The sequence below is a fragment of the Papaver somniferum genome, chromosome 5, assembly GCF_003573695.1.
Source record: "Papaver somniferum cultivar HN1 chromosome 5, ASM357369v1, whole genome shotgun sequence".
In the NCBI taxonomy this organism is placed as follows: domain Eukaryota; kingdom Viridiplantae; phylum Streptophyta; class Magnoliopsida; order Ranunculales; family Papaveraceae; genus Papaver; species Papaver somniferum.
Window position 1 is genome coordinate 74,817,253 of NC_039362.1, and position 22,890 is coordinate 74,840,142.

General features: G+C 39.5%; 2 protein-coding genes and 2 long non-coding RNA genes across 4 annotated transcripts; 2 read left to right on the plus strand and 2 right to left on the minus strand.

The window, feature by feature from the left end:
• Window positions 1-496: 496 nt before the first annotated feature.
• On the minus strand, window positions 497-3,182 carry LOC113277536. The gene is made up of 3 exons (XR_003324973.1): window positions 2,546-3,182; window positions 1,469-1,550; window positions 497-555 (listed from the first exon to the last, which is right to left on the minus strand). It is a non-coding gene; the product is annotated as an uncharacterized LOC113277536 (long non-coding RNA).
• Window positions 3,183-13,331: 10,149 nt separating this feature from the next.
• LOC113281940 lies at window positions 13,332-14,368 on the plus strand. The gene is made up of 2 exons (XM_026530852.1): window positions 13,332-13,515; window positions 13,591-14,368. Exons 1-2 carry the CDS (start codon window positions 13,429-13,431, stop codon window positions 14,056-14,058), a joined length of 555 nt encoding a protein of 184 aa, XP_026386637.1. The 5' UTR covers window positions 13,332-13,428; the 3' UTR covers window positions 14,059-14,368.
• Window positions 13,703-14,838, minus strand: LOC113279187 (heat shock factor protein HSF8-like). The gene is made up of 2 exons (XM_026527892.1): window positions 14,641-14,838; window positions 13,703-14,554 (listed from the first exon to the last, which is right to left on the minus strand). The coding sequence occupies exons 1-2, from the start codon at window positions 14,836-14,838 to the stop codon at window positions 14,153-14,155; spliced, it is 600 nt and encodes a 199-aa protein (XP_026383677.1). The 3' UTR covers window positions 13,703-14,152.
• A 629-nt stretch (window positions 14,839-15,467) lies between these two features.
• LOC113277537 lies at window positions 15,468-16,169 on the plus strand. Its single transcript, XR_003324974.1, has 2 exons — window positions 15,468-15,583; window positions 15,665-16,169. It is a non-coding gene; the product is annotated as an uncharacterized LOC113277537 (long non-coding RNA).
• The last annotated feature ends 6,721 nt before the right edge of the window (window positions 16,170-22,890 follow it).

Consider the following 22,890-nt stretch of genomic DNA (forward strand, 5'->3'; position numbering starts at 1 on the left):
TGCAGAGGGAGTGGGAGGAAGAAGATGGGTTCGATGGAAAGAAGGAGGGGAGTGTTTGGCGATGGGTATAGGTGTAGGTTGTTACAGTGTGAAGCGGGTGTAGCCAATTCGATGTCCAGCGAAGCTGAGCCGTGGGATGCGGAAATGATAGATAAATCTAACGGCTACAAGTGAAGAGGCTGGTATCAACCGTCGGATGCGTGATACAACGAAACTGACGGCTCAAGATGGAGTTAGGTGCTGTAGTGTTAGACATGAGCTTCAGACTTTGATGTACTGGCGATGCTGCGACCATAGGATGCTGAGATGATCCAATCTGACGGCTAGAAAAGGAAACGGGTATGGATATATGAAATGGATTTGGGTGAGGGTTTTGGGCCTTGGGTATGCCAAGCCCATATCTTCTTTAAGAACAATTCTTCCTCTTCAAGCCCACTTCTAGCCTTTTGGTCTTGTGCACAACATTCTTCGCGGCTTCCTTGTGTAATTCCTCCCGGCTTTTCACTACTTTTCTGCTCTTTTCGCTCCACTATTCATCCAAACTTTATTTATTACCTAAAAATGCAAAATTAGTTAATAAAAATATTTATTCTTGAAAACAAAGAAAATACAGAATATGGGATAAAATGTAGAATTAATGCACAAAAGATGAGTTAAATGCCAAGAAAAATATATAGAAATATGCACTTTTTAGCACTCATCAGTCACTCTCCTGCAGTCAGGGAACAATGAGTATCACCGACGTCCTGAAGGCGTTAAGTCCTCAATCTACGGAGAACCGCCCAAATATGTTATTCTGCATAGAGGGCACGATGAAATTCCAGGGATCGAACGCTCAGCTAGTGGAGGCTTTTCGAAAACATATTCATCATGGCTTCGTAAAATATGAATCGTTGCATGCCTGAAAGCCGCGTCAAAAACATGCCTCATGATTTTATGGTTTTGCCCTTTGTTGAAAATCAACCATCTACAAGTATAGTGTCTTTTAGCTGGCCTAAATACACAAATGACAATTGCTGAAAATTTCAAGTTTTAAAGACAGTAACTCACACCCTTTTGAAGCAGTTTTTAGACGTCATAATGGAGGTGATGTAATATGAAAGAAAACTTTGCTAGGGGAGACAATTCTTACATTTGTTTCATAAATATTTTTTTTTTCTCTCAGGTATTTTCACAATACTTTGAAGAATGAGAGAGTAATAGAATATGAAGAGTTATCCCCCTTGCAGCATTACCCAAAAAGATATTAAACACTGAAATAATGCAAAACATTTAACACTTTGATCTGCTAGAAATGCCTATCCGGGGCACAACAGACGCGGTATCAACTTTTCCTTTTACATGAAATAAAAAACTGGAACCGACTAAATATAAAAACATAAAATGTAGATACGGAAAAATCATCATCTCGTCTCAATTTAAACTGCCAAATACGGTGAAGGTTCAATTACCAAAAATATGTGATTACCTCAATTTTCTTGAACTCCATTTCAATAGTAGCTTTCTTGGAGTTCTCCCATGCTTCAAGGGTGGACATCTTTTCCAATGCCCTGCACAATTGAGCAAAATCGTATTAAGCAGTTGAAATTTGTGCATCTGAATTAACCATAACAAACTACCGAAGAGGAAGCAGCATAATAGCCTAAGAAATTACATGATCTGGTTTTACACATTACGACAAACAGTAAATGAAGGTTCTCCTGGATTATTAGAATAAAAATATGAACTTGATCACATTCCAAACTATCATGAATAGGTGGTGAAAAATAACCAAGTAATACATAATCATCATGCGGGGCAAAGGATCAAGGTTCTCTCATACAGTCCCAAAGCTGGTAATGAACAAAATTATCAACAATTTTTTTTCCTCTTAGTACTTTTTTTTTGATCGTTCAAATAGAATAGATTAAAGAGCACACAAGCCGTGTGCAGGCGGATACAAATAAAGATGAGTACAAACCCCAAAGGGAAACAAATAGCACACGGCTAGAACTAAAGATAGACAAATTCAAAGTATACAAGGAAGATTAGCCGTTGAAAACATATCTCGACGTTAACAGTCTACCGTCAAGCTTCGTGAATTAAGGTTGATGATAACAGTCTACTGTTACATCAGACTCGGAGTAAATTAGCGCCATTTGATCATTAAGGTTAGAGAAGCTACATTCTGACATACCGATGACTTATACAGTTAACCTACACTAAATCTAAGAAACACAAAGAAAGCAATCTTTCACCTGGTAAATCTACAAACCCCCATTACTTCCAAAATGCATATACAGTTAACCTACATTAACAAAATAAGCTACGTTGCTAATTTGATTACCACCAGAACCACAAAAAAACCCACGTACATTGTTTTTTGCATTCATCCATCAGGACCATCACCACCGTTGCCAACACATTTCCATAATATAACGTACTTCACATCCTACTACTAACACATTAATTAGAGTATGTACTCCAAAAAAAAATACAACATCTCCACAAAAATAATTGGCAGAAAATGTCTAATGAGTCAAAACATGATTTACAAACCCTGTACCTTCCTTCCACATATTTCATGAGCTTTGCGACCAACTTGTCACGTAGATTTGGGCCGAAATGGCGAGGATGCAGTTAACAAAGAACCAACCAAATGATCAATCAGCAATGAAACCCAAGATTATAGATTCGTGCACAGAACTCAGTACATCCTCAGTCGTTTGACGCACTTTGAACGGAATTTGAAATTTGATGGATTTATAATCAGAGAAACACAAAGAATAAGCTTAGGGTTTACCGAAATTTGATGGGATTTTATTGTTTATAGATTCGTGCACAGAACTCAGCACATCCTCAGTCGTTTGACGCACTTTGAACGGAATTGAAATTTGATGGATTTATAGTCAGAGAAACACAAAGAATAAGCTTAGGGTTTACTGAAATTTGATGGGATTTTATTGTTTATCAGGAGCAAAACCTTTAGTATAGCGTTTATTGTCTTGGTGACCTACAAAACAAAACTCTAATAGTATCTCATCTTCAAAAACTGTATCTGCAAAATAAAAACAAACAAACTATAATTACAACAAAAATCTAAGAAGAACAGATATGATGAACAAAGAAGAACAGAAAAACGGAGAAGGACAACAGAAAGACAGAGAAGGAGAACAGAGTTTCATAAGAGAAACCGTTTTTTGTTTTGCTCATGGAAGGACTGTTCTTTTGTTTTTGTTTTTTTGTTGCGTGAAACTGTTTTTTTAATATAAAACCCGTATTCAGTGTTACATTCATATAATTTGAGGAAAAGTGGAAGAAAGAACTTTTAAAGTAGGATAATAGTTGAGAAAACTCAATATTGATTGGTAATAATATTGGGGCAGTGCTCTCCCGCACGGCCGCGCGTGCAAGCTTTGTAAGCTAGCGGATTAACAGCCCTCGGATGATAGTACATGCACTTTTACAGCCGTTGAGATTAATGTACACCTGTAACATGGAAATAATTGTAAATAAGTCCTTGGAGAAATTTAAAACAATCCTTGTAATTTTCATATTTCATTTACAGGACCTTTTCATTGATAAAAACAAGAACTTTCTTTCACCACCTCCATTAACTCCATTTTCATCTTTCTTTTCCTTCTGCATACAGATCTAACAACATTACCACCAAATTAATTTTTAAATCTAATAAATCTAATCAAAAAATTCAATCAATTAAGAACTCAGATTAATCAATCAATAACTTCTTATCATGTCCCTTTGAAAACACAGACTATTCCATCATAGGAAATCGTCAACGAGTTGCAATCAATCCTAGTGTTAAATTCGCAGAAACGTAGTTATATCAAAAAAAAAAAAAAACAATTCAAAATTTTACTTCATCAAATTCTTGTGAGTAGCTTTTATTAGTTCGTTGATGCATTTTCTATTGATTTTTTCTGTGGGTTGTTTGTTGATGGATTTGATTAAGATAATTTTTTTTTTGATGCATAGTAAGATTGATGTTGATGTTAAGTTGGGTTTGTGATGGTGGTGCACTGGTGGTATTGACGGAGGTAGAGTACAGGTTATGTGGTGGTAAAGATCAACCGACGATCTACTGGTTTCAGGTGGTGATGATGGTTGAATGAACCACTGTCACTAAATTCTTTAAATGGCATCTTCATGGTTTTAATTCATTTGTTTATGATGGTTTTATCAGGTTGTCCATTAATGGAGGTAGGGAAGAAGTATTGGGGAAGAACTTTTGATTTGCATGGTATATTAATGATCAAGAATCAACATGATTCAATCTCTGATGATTGTGACTCGGTGAAAATGATTCAGATGTTGCACTTGTTCCCACAGAATCATTAATGGAAAAAGAAAAACTTTTTCCTTTGAGGAATAGTTGATAAATCTTTCAATTTGATTAATTAAACCTTTTCGACAGCTGGTTAGGAGTAATTGATAAATGTGACATAAGTTTAAGGATCTCTTCAAAGTTTGTAACAAAAAGAGCACAGATCTGGTGCATCCAACGGCTAGCAACCCGCTAGCTTATAAAGCTTGCATGCGAGGCCGCGCGGGATAACACAGCCCATAATATTGTACCACGTTCTAATACATAAGACTTGTCTCCTGTTTAGAGAGAAGACTTGAACTCTAATTATAGGAAACTCTAATTAACTCGGCTTCACTTGCATGCGAGGCCGCGCGGGATAACACAGCCCATAATATTGTACCACGTTCTAATACATAAGACTAATCTCCTGTTTAGAGAGAAGACTTGAACTCTAATTATAGGAAACTCTAATTAACTCGGCTTGAAGCCACAATATTTTTCAAATTAAATAAACAAAACTAGTCATAAAAATCCAAGGTGACCAAACTTGTGGTACAAAAACCCTATTCAAATGATGGGATCCACTAAAATTCCACCGTAAACAAAATTGATACAAAAATCCTAAATTTTTAAAAATTGATACAAATACTCCAAATTTAAATGTTGGTTTAATCATAAAATTTGATGAAAATAAAATTTGGGGTTTTTGTGTTAATTTTGTTTTGATGGGATTTTTGTGTTATTTTTGTTTTGATGAATTTTTTGTGGAAGGATGGTGACACCTCTGGGGTTATAACTCGCGGACCGTTAAATAAATTCTAAAGATTTGAATTACCTAAAATAATAATAGGGTCGGGATAGGTTAACAAACGCTTTTGACAAACCTTCTTGACAAAACTCATCAGTCGTGGGATCTTTAGTAACGGACAGCTTTTATTTCTAATGACATGGCACAAAATATATTCTTGGGTTGTGTTTGGTTGTAAGAAAGTTATGCTTAAGAATGTAAACTAAACGTAATGCAACCCAAATCAGGGACGGGCCTAGCAAGGGGCTAATCCGGGCTATAGCCCGTCCCTAAGTCTGACCCAATTTTTTTTGCATGTAAATTTTGTGAATATTCTTCTTTGGCCCACTGATACAGACAACTTTAGCCCACGATATGTATTTCTAGCACACGTACATCATTCTAATTTCCAAGTTCAGTTGTAAATTAGTCTCCAGGATTATATATTGTTTACTTTTAACCCACTTATTAGATACTTGTAGTAGATTTTCATTTAAAAGCAAACATTCTTCCTTATCAACCTCCTATTTATGCTTCAAAGAAAGAAGAAAAAAACCTCCCATTTGTCCTTCCTAAATTATGGATTTATTTTTGTGATCACTTTTCGTCATTGGTTTTGTTCTTTTAACATTTAGCTATCTGTATCTTTAATTCTATCTGCGAACCAATATTAGCTATTGACAATGCGATTGTTTCCACAAAAAAAATTGCGGCGGCCATCGGCCGCCTTGCAATTAGCAAGGTTTCAGCCCTATCCGAGAAAAAATCCCGGATCCGTCCCTGACGAGTGTTTGATCATCACTAATGTTTGTACCCTATTAAAATAGCGTACGTGCGTATCACATGAGGCTTATAATGGAAATCTAAATCCGGTTTATTATAGAAACCGGTGGGTTTGTTATGGAAACCCACAAGGCTTATTATGGAAGCCTGGATTTGGTTTATTATGGAAACCGATGAGTTTGTTATGGAAACCCACAAGGCTTATTATGGAAGCCTGGATTTGGTTTATTATGGAAACCGGTGGGTTTGTTATGGAAACCCACAAGGCTTATTATGGAAGCCTGGATTTGGTTTATTATGGAAACAAGTGAGTTTATTATGGAAACCCACTTGGCTTAATATGGAAGCCCAATTCGGTTTATTGTAGAAACCCACTTGACTTGTTATTGAAGCCCAAAAGTCCATGGGTTAAAAGATCTTAATAAAAGAGGTTAAGATTTTCATGGAATAGTTATTATTAAATATTATTTAAGATAAATCCTGATAAAAGAGGATATTTATCTGAAGTAGTTATAATTCAAGATAATAATTATTTGGGATAAGTGAAGATTATGATAAATATTAGAGTTTATCATGGAACTGGTTGTTATTTGGGATTTATACGGATGAGGGAGGTTATTTGGATAACTATCAAAACCCTAGAGCTACATCTATTTTCTGCCTATATATAGAGGCAAAATCTCAAATCAAAAGGTACATAATTCTATTCCTTTCACCACAATACACTTGCATTGAACATCCGCTGACTTTAACATCAGAGTGTTTTTGCAGGTACCCCCACCTCTTTTCATCAATTCTTTGGAGATTCTTCATCAACGATAGCGATTGGATCAACTTTCACGCATCTCGAAGATTGTTGGGGTGATCAATTTTTGCACCAACATCTTTTGGCGCCGACTAAGGGGACAACGAAGAAAAGACCGTGCTCCCCAGTTGATAAAAGTCGTTCTCAAATGATTTTCAAAACTAGGGTTTCAAAGTCATTTTGAGCAGAAAGTTGCAGAAGGTTCACAACCTTACAGAAAGTTGCAGAAGGTTTCATAACATTTCCAGAAAGTTGCAGAAGGTTTCACAACCTTTCCAGAAAGTTGCAGAGGGTTTCAAACCTTCCCAGAAAGTTACAAGAAGTTCTGGACCTTTTCTGAAAGTTGCGGAAAGTTTCACCACGTATCCATAAAGTTGCAGAAGATCCATAGACTTTCTAAACATTTTTGGAGTTGTAGAAGATCCAAAAAAGTCGCTGAAAGTTCTGCCAAAGTTGTTAAAAGCAAAGTTAAAAGAAAAACGTATGAATATGTCAGAAGCAAATCAACTTGAAATGGATACAGATGTACCCATCGGAAGTTTGTTGAATCAACAAGCAAACCCTCGGACTCTGAGGAGTGTTGTTGTCCAAGGAGACTATGATGAAAGGGACGGGAGAGAGACATCATTGTCGGCATCGGCTTCTCGATCTCGTTCAGAGAGATCTGTTCCAAGAATCAGGGAGAACTACGTTTTGATGCGTAGGTCGCCACCTCCTACCACTAGCAGAAGTTTCCATCATCAAGGAGGGTTTCAAGGACAGCACCCGAGCATCCATGAATGACGACAAGAAGACATCACTAACAGAGGAGCACGTTCTCGAGTTAACAATCCATTAGCTGAACCGGCTAATGTCCAATCTGCTTCTCAAGTCAATGTATCACCAGCCGTGCAAGCTAATATCCCGCCAGCTGCTCGAGTTAGTAACCCACGGGTTGCACAGGTTAACAGATCACAGGTAACGCCTATCGGCCTGACAGTAGGGGAGCGTTTGCAAGAGTTTGAAAGAGAGAATAAACGGCTTAAGATTGCGTTATATAAAAGAAAGGAGATCGAAGAAACATCTATCCCTCGTTCCGGGAGTGAGATATCACACCATCACCGAGAGCAAGACAACCCACGCAGATGGAACGAAACTCTTGACGATCGTCGACGCCGTAGCCAAAGTAACGAAGGAAGAGATGTGAATGCTAGAGATGGTAATCGGAGCCATGATCACCATGATGACGGATATTATGATCGTTATATTACTAATAATGATCATCATTACTATACGGCTGGGAGGGATAGACAAGGAGTGCGTGAACTTATCAAGCCAGACATGGGCCATTTAGCCTGAACGGGAGTGCGTGAACTTATCAAGCCAAACATGCTTGGTACGTGAAGAGAGGATCCACAATGACATTATATTTTTTATGGATTAATATAGCATGTGTGCAGGCCACGAGCGACATCGGGATCTCTCACAAGTCACAACAGAGTCCCCAAAAGCGATACCTGCTCCATTTGGTTCATACAAAATAGGTAAGAAATGATCGTCACGTACCAGCAGGCGAGGTGGAGGTGTTGGCATGCGAGCCAGAGTGGCTGAAGTGTACTCCAATGATAAAAAAAATTACTGTCAGCAGGAGTGTGTCCACTATCGGATTCATCGTCACTTATAATTATGGGAAGTGGAGTCTCTGTCTCAGTGGTTGCATTACAAATGGAAGGCTCGACATTGTGCAATGTGGCTCCACTCAAGAGAGAAGAGGGAAAATCACTTATGGATGCATGACGTCTGGCAATATAAGACCTACGACCACCCACGCACATCCTAACAGTACACCTCGAAGGACCGACGTTTGTCGGAGTGCCATTTAGAGATATCGTCCGCGAACGCCGTAATCAGGACGGAATTGCAATATCAGAAGTGTTTCTCACAAGTGAAGGATAAATTCTTTTATAATGGATGGAGTAAAAAGTTCATAGATATATCTAGTAAAGGGGTATATATGCATACTAGATCCAGGGAAGTTAGCAAGAAGAGGACAGATTCAGATGTGATATTACGACCATTGTTCTTCCATATCTATATAATGAAAAGAACAGTGATATACAAGAAATAAAGGCTCAGAGTTTGATAAGAACGAAGTCTCAAAGGAAGCCAAGTTATTAATTTTACAAGGAACCAGATTCTTACTGGCCCTAGAGGTTGTCGCTGGAGTACGCAGAGAGTGCAAAACGCTGACATTAGACCAAGCTGGTCACTTATGGAATCATGAGGGGACGTGTCTTTTCTGCGATATATAGAGAAATATTAACACGTGGGCTTATGACTCAAGTGGTGGAGTTAATAAGATCCACCAAGGATCTGATGGAAGTGTTATAAAGACAGGATTAACACGTTGGCTATGGGTCTAATAATAAAGCACATAGACTTGTGACACTTGTCAAGCCTCACGTGTTGGAGATTATTGTGCAATGTCAGCATAATACCACTTCATTAAGCACGGTGCCATGAACCCAGAAATAAGATGGCAACGGAAAAGATACCACCAGCTCAGATCGTTCTAGCAAGTGAGGATCTAGATATAGTAGATCTAGTCGTTGCTTCACATGAGGGCGTCTTTTCAATTAGGGAATATCTCTATAGATACCGGGGGCGGCTAATGTGACGCCTAGCATGTAATCAAAACCAACTTGTTTAAAGAAGTCGAATAATAGAAGACATCTTTTTCAGTATCGTGGAAAGTAGTGGGGGCGACTAATATGGAAGGAACGAACGCCCGAGGAGGTAAGTCCTCACTAGTTGTTACATTATAAAAGCGAATTTAGAATCACAAATGAGAACTTTTTGCATGTATTTATTGAAGAAATACGTGCAATTTTTTTCTAATAAAGAGGAAGACAAGGGCGAGATATTTTAGTTATCAAAGGCGAAGTATTTTAATTATGAAGGTAATACTTGCAATGTCTTTCTATAAAAGAGAAAGACAAAGGCGAAGTATTTTGGTTATGAAGGAAATTGTTGCGATGTCTTTCTAGTAAAGAGAAAGGCGAAAACAAAGTATTACAATATAATTAAGCTGAAGCTATAATGGAGCGAAAGGAGCAAAGGAAAAATGTTGAAGAACACATGCGGAGGAAATGCTTGCAATGTTTTTCTAATAAAGAGAAAAACAAAGTGTTTTGCTTATCAAGGAAATGCTTGCAATGTTTTTCTAATAAAGAGAAAAACAAAGTGTTTTGCTTATCAATGAAATAGCTGCAATGTCTTTCTAATAAAGAGAAAAAGAAAACGAAAAGAGTTTAGTAAAGGAGGTGGAGCGAAAGAAAGGAAATGTACGACGAAAAGCTAGAGACAGTCAACTCGTACACCAGAGATTGTCGTATATTTATTATTCACGGACACACGAGCATTGAGTCGGCAAGTTCTAGGCCAGTACGGGAACAAGTGGGCAACCAATGTGCCTAGAAAATTACGGGAGCAACCTGCATTCAAGTGAGGTATGTTCTCAAAGTCGAAGTTGAATTATTAATTTGATCCTGATAATTTTTCTATTAAAGAGATAAATTGGAGCGTTTTTCTATCAAAGAGAAAACCAAGGAAATGCTTCATTCACCATAAGAGTGGGAGATGAGATCAGAGAAGATTTACAAGACCAACACTTAGGTCATATGTTAGCTAATGGAAGAGCAAGAGAACATAACTTGCTGATCTGTTTGGCAATTGGGTAATACTATATGGAGTTTTAAGTACGTTGTTGGTACTTTGAACGTGTTTGGTGATTAAAGAACAATGACTTGTGAGATGATTGAGTACATTTTTTGTGCTTCGAATTATTAAGCCAACTTTGGGGGAAATCCACACAACAAGCTGGCCAAAGCCACGAAAGGTTATCGAGTAAACATCATATGGTGAATTTGAACGAGCCGCGAAGGTTGGTTCTTCTTTTGATTTTCTTAATCCGTCAACAAGTTGAGAATTAAGAGGGGGCGATGTTTGTACCCTATTAAAATAGGGTACGTGCGTATCACATGAGGCTTATAATGGAAGCCTAAATCCGGTTTATTACGGAAACCAGTCGGTTTATTATGGAAACCGGTGGGTTTGTTATGGAAACCCACAATGCTTATTATGGAAGCCTGGATTTGGTTTATTATGGAAACCGGTGGGTTTGTTATGGAAACCCACAAGGCTTATTATGGAAGCCTGGATTTGGTTTATTATGGAAACCGGTGGGTTTGTTATGGAAACCCACAAGGCTTATTATGGAAGCCTGGATTTGGTTTATTATGGAAACAGGTGGGTTTAATATGGAAACCCGCTTGGCTTAATATGGAAGCCCAGTTCGGTTTATTGTAGAAACCCACTTGGCTTGTTATTGAAGCCCAAAAGTCCATGGGTTAAAAGATCTTAATAAAAGAGGTTAAGATTTTCATGGAATAGTTATTATTAAATATTATTTAAGATAAATCCTGATAAAAGAGGATATTTATCTGAAGTAGTTATAATTCAAGATAATAATTATTTGGGATAAGTGAAGATTATGATAAATATTAGAGTTTATCATGAATCTGGTTGTTATTTGGGATTTATACGGATGAGGGAGGTTATTTGGATAACTATCAAAACTCTAAAGCTACATCTATTTTTTTCCCTATATATAGAGGCAAAATCTCAAATCAAAAGGTACATAATTCTATTCCTTTCCCCACAATACACTTGCATAGAACATCCGCTGACTTTAGCATCGGAGTGTTTTTGCAGATACCCCCACCTCTTTTCATCAATTCTTTGGAGATTCTTCATCAATGGTAGCGATTGGATCAACTTTCACGCATCTCGAAGATTATTGGGGTGATCAATTTTTACACCAACAACTAGATATATATATATCAGAGCTTTAATTCAAGGAAAAAAATTAAATCTTTGATTGTTATTCGAGTTTTTAAGTAATTACTTTTTTTGTTTTATGAACGTGATGATCGGACAGGCGTAAATGAAATCATCTAAGCCTTGATCAGCATTTAAGATCATTAACAATATAAGGGTCCTAAATATAAATCTACAGCATGATTATTCAACCAAAACAATCAATCTAATATATAATAAGTTTATTCCAACCATATAGATTTGATCAGGTCCAATTTAGTTTTTCTCTGAGCATAAGACACTATTCAAGATATGAGGGTCTAATGGGGAAAGAGTTTTCATTTCCTCTAGGGTTTCAGCAGTTAATAATCAGCACCAGGGAGAGAAGAAATGTAGGAAGAAGGTGATGGAGATTTATTGGATTTTAGTTTCTATCCCTTATATTTGTTCACCACCAAACACAACATGCAATTAAAAATGGTGTCATGTAATCAAAGATTGTGACCGTCAGATATACAAAATCAAATGGCTAGTATATTTTGTCAAATGTGTTTGTCAAAAGCTTTTGTTAGTCGATCTCGACCCATAATAATAATTAATAATTAAAATATTAATCATAAATCTAACGGATGTCCTACATCAACAAACCAACCCATGAATCGTTAAGCCCGCTTAGGGTTGATTCACCAACCTGACCCGCTGCCACCTCAGTCAGGCTAATCCTGGTTGCCCTGTCTTCCCTGTACATGCCTAGCAACTAGCAGTCTCTCTTTTTAGCTGGTTTTCCTCATGACACTGATTCAAAGTTGTGATAGTGTTGTCTTATTTTCCTTCAAATAAATTTTTAGTACTATCGATCAATATCAACTCGTTCCTGGATCGTATCTTCGTCAATATCTTAGCTGAGTTGTATACTAAATGAAAGAACCACAATAATGCATATAAATGTGATGGGTAGTCATAGTGGGTTAGTTGGGTGCAACAACTGATGAACTTGTGCGAGTGCGAATGCGAAACCCTCGTACTGTCATGGTTTAAGATTCAAAAGAGCTTCAACAGCCAGAAATTCTTACTACATTTCTCTTGTTTTTTTTTGGTGATCTATTTTGATTAGCTTCAATAGTTCGCTTTTTCCTCCATTGTATATTAGTATGCACAATGTTATTTTCTTTTCCTTTTAAAATAATAATAATAACAATACTATAAAATAAACAATACAAAAAAGAAATTCTTTTAGAAAGCAAGGCCATAAAAAGATGATCCAATCTCTCCTTGTGATCCGCATTCATCCAATGGATATTTTTGCTCAAACATAAGTAATTCCATGTAGGGGTGCGTATAAGCACGCGAATCAGAATATGTTTCCACCTGTAACTTGTTATTAATTTATAAGAATCAAATCCATAAAACTGTGTTATTGTCATTAAGTACTATTAGTTGCTAGAGAAAAGATATCCAAGGATAGACATCTTCTGGAGCAGGTCGGTCACTAGTTATAAAATTATTTTGAAATTAGTGAATCTCACTACAGTAAAAACCAATCTTCATTTCATCTCTACGTGCATCCAGCAAACACCGACTAACATTAACGATACCTGCCCTGGCCCTGCAATGGCACCCCATTATGCATAATATTAATATTACACCTTGCTGTCTGTCTTACATTCACTATTCAACTTATTCAATCACTGTCTCTCCCCCATCAATAATTTAGAATTTCTGTCGCAGTTTAATAATTCATACTCACATGCAAATTAATTGGCTTATAATAATAACATTTCAGATCTAATTTTTGCATTGTTCTGATCTCCTTCTCAAATTCATATATACATAGTATTCTCCATTCTGACAAAACATCTTAAAAAATATTCTCCCCACCTCAATCCAGCCATGGCCGTATCATCATGTCTCACTAAACCACTTTTCTTGTTCTTGCTAGTTTCATGTATTTTCATCTCCACAATCAAAGCCACAGAGGTATGCACACATCCATTTCTCATCGGTTTTCATTAAAATTGTCTGCATAATACTTAAATTTTTTTTTTTTTGCAGGACGAGGATACAATTTATGGAGATGAATGCGACTACGAAATAGTGGTGAGCACAGGTAAATCGCAGGGACCAACAAATTATAGGCTATCAGTTGTTTTGACAACAAAAAATGGTGAAAACATCAGTACTAGTGATTTTGTTGGCGAATGGGGAGATATGGGTCGATACCATACGTTCTTTCAAGCTGATTCCGAGAGCGGGTTTATGGAGACCGGGCCTTGTTTCACCACTAGTTTCTGCAATATCGAGATTGGTGGTGGGAATGGAAGTAATGGAGGAGGTCGTTTAAAGCCACACTGGTATGTAAATAACATTACAGTGATTACTAGAGGGGACAAAATCAACGATCGAGTGCGAACGTTTCATTTCTTCGGTAAACATCATAATATAGCACGTACTAATCCTCCTGTTAGCTATGGTAATTGCCGTAAATCGCATAAAAAGAAGAGTCAAAAGAAGAAGCACTGAGCTGAGCTAAATGTATATGATCAGTCTAGCTAGCTATATCGGCATATTAAATTCTGCTGTTATTAAACGTTCCCTTTTAAGTTAAAGAACTTGTTTAAGTTTTACATATTTCTCTTGAATTCCATATTTCGCTGAATTTATGTTCTATATAGAGAATTCGTATATCCATACCGTGAAGTTGTTGCTGTAATATTTGCTCCATGAGATCAAGACGTTGCTCGATGAACTGAAAACACTGCCGCATATTTTGTTGTTCTTGGCTCAGTTTCACTAGTTCTTTTATTATTTTATTCTTGTTGTCTTTAAGTGATTCTTTCTCTTCTGTTTCTGTTGATCCATTTGAAGAACTTATCCCTTGAGGATGTTGTTGATGGTTAAGTGCACTAGTATAGGAAGATGGTTTACGCCGTTTAATGTTCTTCAGTAAATGTTTCTGACCTTTCTGAAATACTTCATGTGCAAGCTCCCAACGTTCTGGGTCGACCTTGCTAAATCCCTGCACACAAAAAAATAACAAGTTTATGTCAACGAAACAAACCGAAATACCGAATTTAATTAACTAGCATTAGAGAATAGGCGTACATAGACATTCAGTTGTCTAATGAAGCTCGAAAAGTTGTTGTGCCTAAAGTATTTTGGCAAAACATGTTTCTCCAAATCTCTATGGTTCCAAACAACAAAGCTGTCGTTGCAGTTTTGGCTCCATGACACAATTGAATCTGTCGATGGATCGTCCACCATTTCGTATGTCTTTCTAATAAACTGTGATGGAAACCCCATTATCATTACTTGAACAAATTATACAAACATTTAGAGAAATGTGTGGAAATCAACATTTCTTAAATACCCGCATTTTGGTTTTTTATTTTGATTCCCCTAGAAAATGCAGACTGTGTGTTTGTTGTACTCATGTATTCTAAAAAAAGAACGCAAGATTCCTTGACCTACTTTTTCATTTTCCGCACCCAAAATGCAGAAAATGTGTGCCTTGCCTCAAAATTAGAGAAGAGCAAGGAACATTGGAGAAATTGATCGATTAAGTACAAAATAAACCGAGGTGGCGCGCGGGAGATAAATTTTAACGGGGCAACTGGAACGCAATGGAGTGGCTCAACGAGAACAGTGAATCGTCAGAGTCTAAATTTGACAAATTTTTCCTACCATGGGAACTCGAACGAGTTTCTAAACCTCTATGCATGTCAGCATGTGGTTTGGTTTGATAAAATTCATGCAGTTAATAAGACTGATAGCGGTGGAGATAGTTTTCAACAGCATCCACTGAATCTGATCATTCAAACTACTAATAATCAAAGTCAAGCCCACAATGCCAGCTCCACTTGTACTCGAGTTTAGCCAAAACTTTATCTCTTATTCGTGAAATTCAGGATATAAAGTCCCATACCATGATCATCATTATTCCTCATCAATCATCTCAAAAACAAAAACCATGGCTAAGATAATCACATGTTTTGTACTACATTTTCTAGTTTTCTGAGCTGTGGCCCCAACATCAATCAAAGCTCAGGTATATACAACTTTGTTTTCATTTTTGTTCTTTAATGAAATATGTTCTGGTTAATCATTCTTATATACATGGTGATTACAGGCTACTCTACAGTGTGACTATGAAATGATAGTGAACACTGGCATAACCAGAGGGCCATCTGATTCCAAACTCGGCGTAATAGTTGAGGCGATTGGCGGCGAAGGCACCATCAACACCACTAACTTGATTAGGAAGTGGGGCGCTATGGGTCAGGGGTACAAGTATTTTCTACCCTATTCATCAGATAGATTCAGAACCAGGTTACCTTGTATGAAAGACAATTTTTGTTGGATTGGGATCAAAGGGAAGAAAGGGGAATTAAATCCTCACTGGTATAGTGAAAACATCACAGTTAGTACAAAAGGTCCAGGTGTTATCAATCGTATGAAAACATTTCAATTTCTTGAAGAGATTGATACTGTTTATCCTTATGCTAGTCATGGAGAATGCCCATAAGCATCTGTCATAATATCTGATACTAAGACCTAAGTGGTTACAGATAGAAATTGGTTCTAGATAAGAACCACAATAATAATAAATAAATAAAAAACATCCTTAATATGTATCCTGTATGTGTTCATGAATTACTTGAAAACAATGAAATTTAAATAAATTGTTGTATGAAATTGAATCTAATTCAGTGATAACCGCTGGACGTGATTCAAGTCTGAATTTCCAAAGTCGAGCCATCGGCAAAGCTTTAGACAAAATTTCGAGGAACTACGGCCGAAACTACTCCAGTAAGTTTTGCAATGCCAAGTCCTTGTCAAATGTGGATTTCCCAGCCAGTAAACTTAATTTATACTCCCTCCGTCCCACTATCAGTTGACCTACTTGACCATCATAGTTACTTAATGCTTCAAAAAAGAAAATAAAAAATAAATAAAATATTACTGTGTGCACATATTTCATCATCAAACACGTGTATATAGGAACATATGTGGAGAGCATGCGGACAAAGTCATCAAAGCATGATGACATGTGCCCACAGCTAAGATGCCCATCCCGCCGATGTTGGATCTTTGCCCGAACAAATCTAAGGGCAGAAGTTAAAAAGACGTACCGGTAACACGATGTACTGCGGAGCACCAGATAACTCCCGAAGAGTTACTTTATCTCATTTTTTAGATCTCGTACGGACCTGGCTTTCCAGTGGGTCGCTTTCAAAAAATTTCAAACAATTTCAAAAAAAAAAAAAAAAATCTACGTGCATTTTCAAGGGATCCTTTCACGTTCCCGCGTACCTTCAATGAATCCGCATTTTTAAAAGTTCTCTGTGGCCCTCGGGTAGTTTTTCCCGGTCTTGGAGTAAGGAATTTTGTAAACTAACCCGATCCGCACGGACATTTCTGTTTCTCGTTGTTTGAAATTCCCTTGTGCAGAAAGAAAACGAAAGCGACAAAAGGACCCACGATGGAAAAGATGCAGGAAGTAGGAAAATCCAAAGTTACGTCAAAGGAAGCACCAAGGACAACCCCGATCATCACCCGGAGCAAGCAGAAAGGAGACAAAGCCAAAATGACTAGTCAGAGGCAGGACACTGCGGAAATCACTTCGCCTATGAACGCTAACTCCGTCGCAGACGCGGACCTCAGAGCAGCGGCAACAAAGTATAGTACAACAACGGCTGCCCCAAAGGCTGCGGAAGCCAGCAAAACTTTTGCTACGAATCAATTTCACCAACCAAAAGAAAGGGTGGATGAATCCAGAACACACCAACCCACGCACCCGCCGACCTTCGGAATGCCATCAACGAACGAGCAAAATCAAACTGTGCCGGCGGCTCTAACGTCGCAGATGGGCACTTCGCCCGATCTGGAAATGCCGACAATCGAAGCTGAACCTCCCCCACCGTTAGTGCAAACCATAGAAGAAGGCGGCACCATTGCCGTAGTAGCACGAGCTGGGACTCCCAATCAGAGGTCGAACCAATCACATCGATTGATGGCCGAGCTTGAGGAATTGAAGAAGAGCCAGAAGATTTATGCAGATGCTGTAGCTCTGTTGGCCAGAGAAAACCAGGATTTAAAAGACCAGATTTCCCTAAGCACAAAGACGAGCCAACAACTCGATGAAGCAAGTTCAAAGGCACCAGAACCAAACCGAGACCGAAGAGTCATCGTAGAAGCAAATGGAAAAGCGGCAAGGGGTAGTAGCGCATCCGACCCGGATTATAACGACGGAGAGTCAAGCTATCACGAGCAGAAGAGCGTAGGGCACCACCGCGCGATGGAAGATCTGCGTGATGAAATGATGGCACAGATCAGGAAGTTGAAAAGTAGACAAGGCAGGGGAAGGTTAGAAGAGGTCATGAGAGAGGCTAACTCCACGCCCCTAACTCATCGCCTGGCCAGCACCCCCATTCCACTCAAGTGCCCTGTCCCGACATTTGAATGCTATGACGGATCCAGTGATCCCGCTGCACACATTCGGTATTATAACCGTGTCTTGGCTAGATGGAGTCAAAACGACGCAGTACTCTGTAGGTACTTCCCATCGAGCCTGAAGGGATCGGCATTGTCTTGGTTTGATAATCTGCCGCCAGACTCCATCCACTCCTACGACCAATTCGCGGAAAAGTTCTTAAGAACTTACATGTACAACAAGGCTGTTAATACTGGAATGGATAAGCTCTTTTCGCTAGCAATCGGCTATAAGGAAACCACGAGGGAATACACTAACAGATGGCACAAGGTCTGCCAAGCCATAGGGAGTGTGGACCCGGTGGTAAGTATCAACTGCTACAAGTGGGGATTAAACCGAATGAGTCCACTATTCGTTGAGATTCATGGAAGCGTACCTAAGACAGAGGGAGATCTTCGAATAATTATTGAAAAGAACGCTCGTCTTGAAGAAATCCAGCGTGAAAACCCTAGGGCATATACGCAGAAGTCTCACCGTACCAATTCAGCAGAACAAACCAATGGGGCCAAAAGGAATTGTTCAGCGGAGAGGCCTCACGAAGACAGGAAGGAACGAAGGGACGAACAGGAGATCGAAAATTCGAAGATCAAGTTTACACGAAGCTCAATGCTAGCTATGCTCGGATCCTGAGAGAGATCAAAGGAAGGGAAAACCTGGAGTGGCCATGGTCTAGGGAAAACAGCCCTCGAGAACCGAGAAATCTAAAGATTATTTTGAATATCACTGCTTCAACGGACACCAGACCAAAAAATGTAGAAACCTCAAAATAATGATCCAAAAATTAATCGATGCTGGCGAGCTCAAACAGTACATACGAAAGGATGTCACCGAGGATAGATCCAAACGAACCAAGCCAGTCCAGCTTCCAGAAGGGAACCGCACAATCAACACCATTTCGTGTTCTGAAGCCGCAGGGCCCTCACTTACAGCACAGATAGGAAAGAGGTTACGGAAGCATATCGAAGACCGCTGCGAATTGTATAAGATCGATGGGATAGAGGTGGACGAGCACGAAGAGTGGATGGACTCGCCTATTATTTTCGATGCTGAGGATATCGAAGAGGACATGGAAGACCATAACGACCCCCTGGTCCTCACACTACCAGTGGCCGGTTGTAACCTGAAAAAGATCCTCATAGACGGGGGAAGCTCAGTAAACGTTCTATTCTACGACGCATTCAAACGAATGAAACTCCATGAAGAACAGCTGATGACCTCTTATTACACCATCTACGGATTCAATGGTTCACCCACGAATCCATTGGGAGACATCGTGTTGCAAGTTAACGCCGGACCCATGAAAGTAGAAACACGATTCAACGTGGTTGACGCCCCATCCCCCTACAATGCCATTATCGGACGAAAGTGGCTACATAAACTCAAGGGAGTGGCGGCAACGTACTACCAATATCTCAGATTCCCTACACCTGAGGGAGTAATGGAAATCAAGGGAGATCGGGTCTCTGCAAGGGAGTGCCAAGCCACTCAGGATCGCATCAACAACGAACAAGAAGAGCAGCGAAAAACCCGAAGAATTAAAAATAAAGAAGCCGCGAAAGAGAAGGCCATAGACCTGTTCCTCAAGGAAACTACAGGAAGGGGTTTGACCAAAGATGATAATGTCCTAAACACAGAGATAAGTACTTCAGCAGCCAACGAAGGACAGAAACATATCAAATAGCAATCAAAGAACGTCCCAGTTCTCAGGGATCCGAAGCCGGTGTTCACGCCAGTAAAGCCCGTAAAAGAAATCAACATAGGAACGGAAGAAATCCTGAAGATGATCAAAGTAGGGACCATAATGGACGAAAAAAGAGAAGATTCTCTAACCAAATTACTTAAAAAATACGCGGATGTATTCTCCTGGAAATTAGGAGATATGCCTGGGATTGACCCAAAAGTAATCCAGCACGAGCTGCGCATCAAACCAGGCACACCGCCTTTCAGGCAAAAAATAAGAAAAGTTGCACCGGAGTATCATAAGGTCGTGGAAAAAGAACTTCGGAAACTACTAGACGCAGGTTTCATCAAGGAAGTCAAGTACCCTACGTGGATCTACAATATGGTCGTCGTTCTTAAGAAAAATGGAGGGGTTAGGATATGCATCGATTTTACTAACCTCAACAAGGCATGTCCAAAGGACAGCTATCCCTTGCCAAGCATAGATCAGCTGGTAGAGGCGGTAGAAGGATATGAAGAGCTGTCATTCATGGATGGACATTCTGGCTACAACCAAGTAGCCCTGGCAGAAGAAGATCAGCCACACACAGCGCTTTACACCCCACATAAAATTTATTTCTACACTAGAATGCCCTTCGGACTTCGAAACGCAGGGGCAACATACCAAAGAATGGTCGATGCTATCTTCAGGCCATGGATTGGTAGTACCTTAGAAGTTTACGTTGACGATATGCTCGTCAAAAGCAAGCTGCGCAAAGATCACCACCAGGATCTGAGAGATATCTTCGAAGCAATGAGAAAACATCACATGAAAGTGAATCCAGAGAAATGTACTTTCGGCGTCACCTCGGGAAAATTCCTCGGGTATCTGGTAATAAAAAGGGGCATTGAGGTAGACCCAGTAAAGATTCAGGCCATAGTAGAAATGCCGTCCCCGAAGAATTTAAAAGAAGTGCAGAAACTCAATGGGTCCATCGCAGCCTTGGGCAGATTTATTGCCCGATCCTCGGACAAATGCAAACATTTCTTCAATATTCTCAAAAAATGGAGTAAGTTTGAATGGACCGCAGAATGCGAAGAAGCCTTCCAAAAAATCAAAGAACACCTAGCTTCAATTCCGATCCTACAGAAACCGGATCCTGATGAGGTTTTGGCATTATACATAGCAGCAATAGAAGACGCATTCAGCGCAGTGTTGGTCAAAACCAATACGAAGATATAACAGCCTATCTATTACGTCAGTAAGACCCTCAATTCTGCGGAAAGGAACTACACAAAGATCGAACAACTTATCCTAGCATTGGTTTGGGCTACTCAAAAGCTGAGAACCTACTTCCTAACTCACTTCGTCCGCGTCCCATGCAAAGCACCACTGGAAGCAGTCCTCAAAAGCGCGGGAAAAGTGGGCAGAATAGCCAAGTGTAACACCCACCTGGACCAATTCAACATCATTCATGAAATTCAACATTCTCGAAAATCCCAAGTTTTGGCGGATTTCTTAGCAGACCTCCCCCTGGACAATGACGAAGAGATTAAGGGAATGCCAGAAGCCGAAGAAGAAAGCAAAGATCCAATGGATATCCTCGAACCCGCGAGTCAAATACAATGGGAAGTCTTCGTCGACGGTTCCAAAAATAAGGAAGGAGCAGGAATAGGCATTGTCATCACCACCCCAACTGGAGAAAGGATTGTACAGGCACTCAGGTTAGAATTCAAAGAGCATACCAACAACATCGTTGAATACGAGGCAGTCGTACATGCCCTCCGTGTAATAATAGAAATGGGGGTAACCGATGTAAGACTGACAAGTGATTCGCAGCTTGTCATACGGAAAATAAAGCTCGAGTACAATGTGTACGATGACATCCTCTCAGCTTACATGGCCTTGGTCCAAACATTGGCGTCACAAATTCCGAACATCAAATTCCGGCACTTATGCAGAAAGGATCTCAGGCATGCGGATACCCTAGCATATATATCATCCATGCTGAAGGATAAAAGCGTCGAAGCTATTAAAATAAAAAGGGTATACGAGCCTTCGATTGCATCTCAATTCTCCTTCGCTACCAATCAAGATACAGTGGAAGAAAATATCGAAGACCAAGTAGGAGAAGACATCCATAACGATTTTGACGAAGAAGATATCCTGTCAAGAGCAAATCAAGACGAAGACTTCAGCAACGAAGATGATTAGAGAACGGTGATCCATGCGTTTCTCGAAAAGGGAATTTTACCCGCGGATCATAAACAAGCTAGGAAAATACTCTCCAAAGTAGGAAGATATGATCTCCGGGATGGGGTCCTGTACAAGAAATCCTTCCTTGGGCCATTACTACGTTGCTTATCCCGGAGAGAGGGGCACCGAATTCTAAACGACATCCATTATGGTGACGCAGGGAATCATAGCGGCATGAGGTCACTAGCCGACAAAGCAAAAACTCAAGGATATTACTGGCCCACAATGATACAGGATGCCGCAAGGATGTCCCGGCGGTGTGAAGAATGTCAGCGCTTCGCCAAAAAGATACACGCGCCGGCAACACTGTTAAATTCTGTAGATAGACCGTGGCCATTTGCGAAATGGGGCGTAGATATCGTCGGGCCTTTCGTCGAAGGGTCAGGGAAAAGACGATTTTTGATAGTAGCCACGGACTACTTCAGTAAATGGGTGGAAGCCAAAGCCTTAGCCAGAATAAGAGACGTGGATGTGTTTACTTTCATATTCCAAAATATTATTTGCAGATTCGGCATACCAGCGGAAATCGTGTCCGATAATGGTAAACAATTACAGGGGAAAAACATATACATGCTCTTTGACACTTTCAAAATAAGGAAAAACAAGTCCACCCCCATATACCCTCAAAGCAACGGACAAGCGGAAGCTATCAACAAGACCCTCGCCCTTATCCTCAAAAAACAATTAGACGAACATAAGGGGCGATGGTGTGAACAGTTGCATAATGTGTTATGGGCATACATAACAACAAGAAGATCTGCCACCGGGGAATCCCCGTTTCTTCTCACTTATGGAGCTGAAGCAGTCATCCCGACATAGATCCTCATGCCAACCACAAAGACCGAAGCATGGGAGAAAAATCTCACAACAGACATGATGTTTTAGAGATTGGACGACCTAGAAGAAAGAAGGGAAGCAGCATTGCAGAAGATGGAAAATTATCAAC

Bases quoted from the DNA above. Each gene is read 5' to 3' on its own strand.
- LOC113281940 (XM_026530852.1), top strand. From the start codon at position 13,429: ATGGCCGTATCATCATGTCTCACTAAACCACTTTTCTTGTTCTTGCTA. The intron at 13,516-13,590 runs GTATGCACACAT...TTTTTTTTGCAG, and splicing joins CCACAATCAAAGCCACAGAG to GACGAGGATACAATTTATGG.
- LOC113279187 (XM_026527892.1), bottom strand. From the start codon at position 14,838: ATGGGGTTTCCATCACAGTTTATTAGAAAGACATACGAAATGGTGGAC. The intron at 14,555-14,640 runs GTACGCCTATTC...TTTTGTGTGCAG, and splicing joins TTAGACAACTGAATGTCTAT to GGATTTAGCAAGGTCGACCC.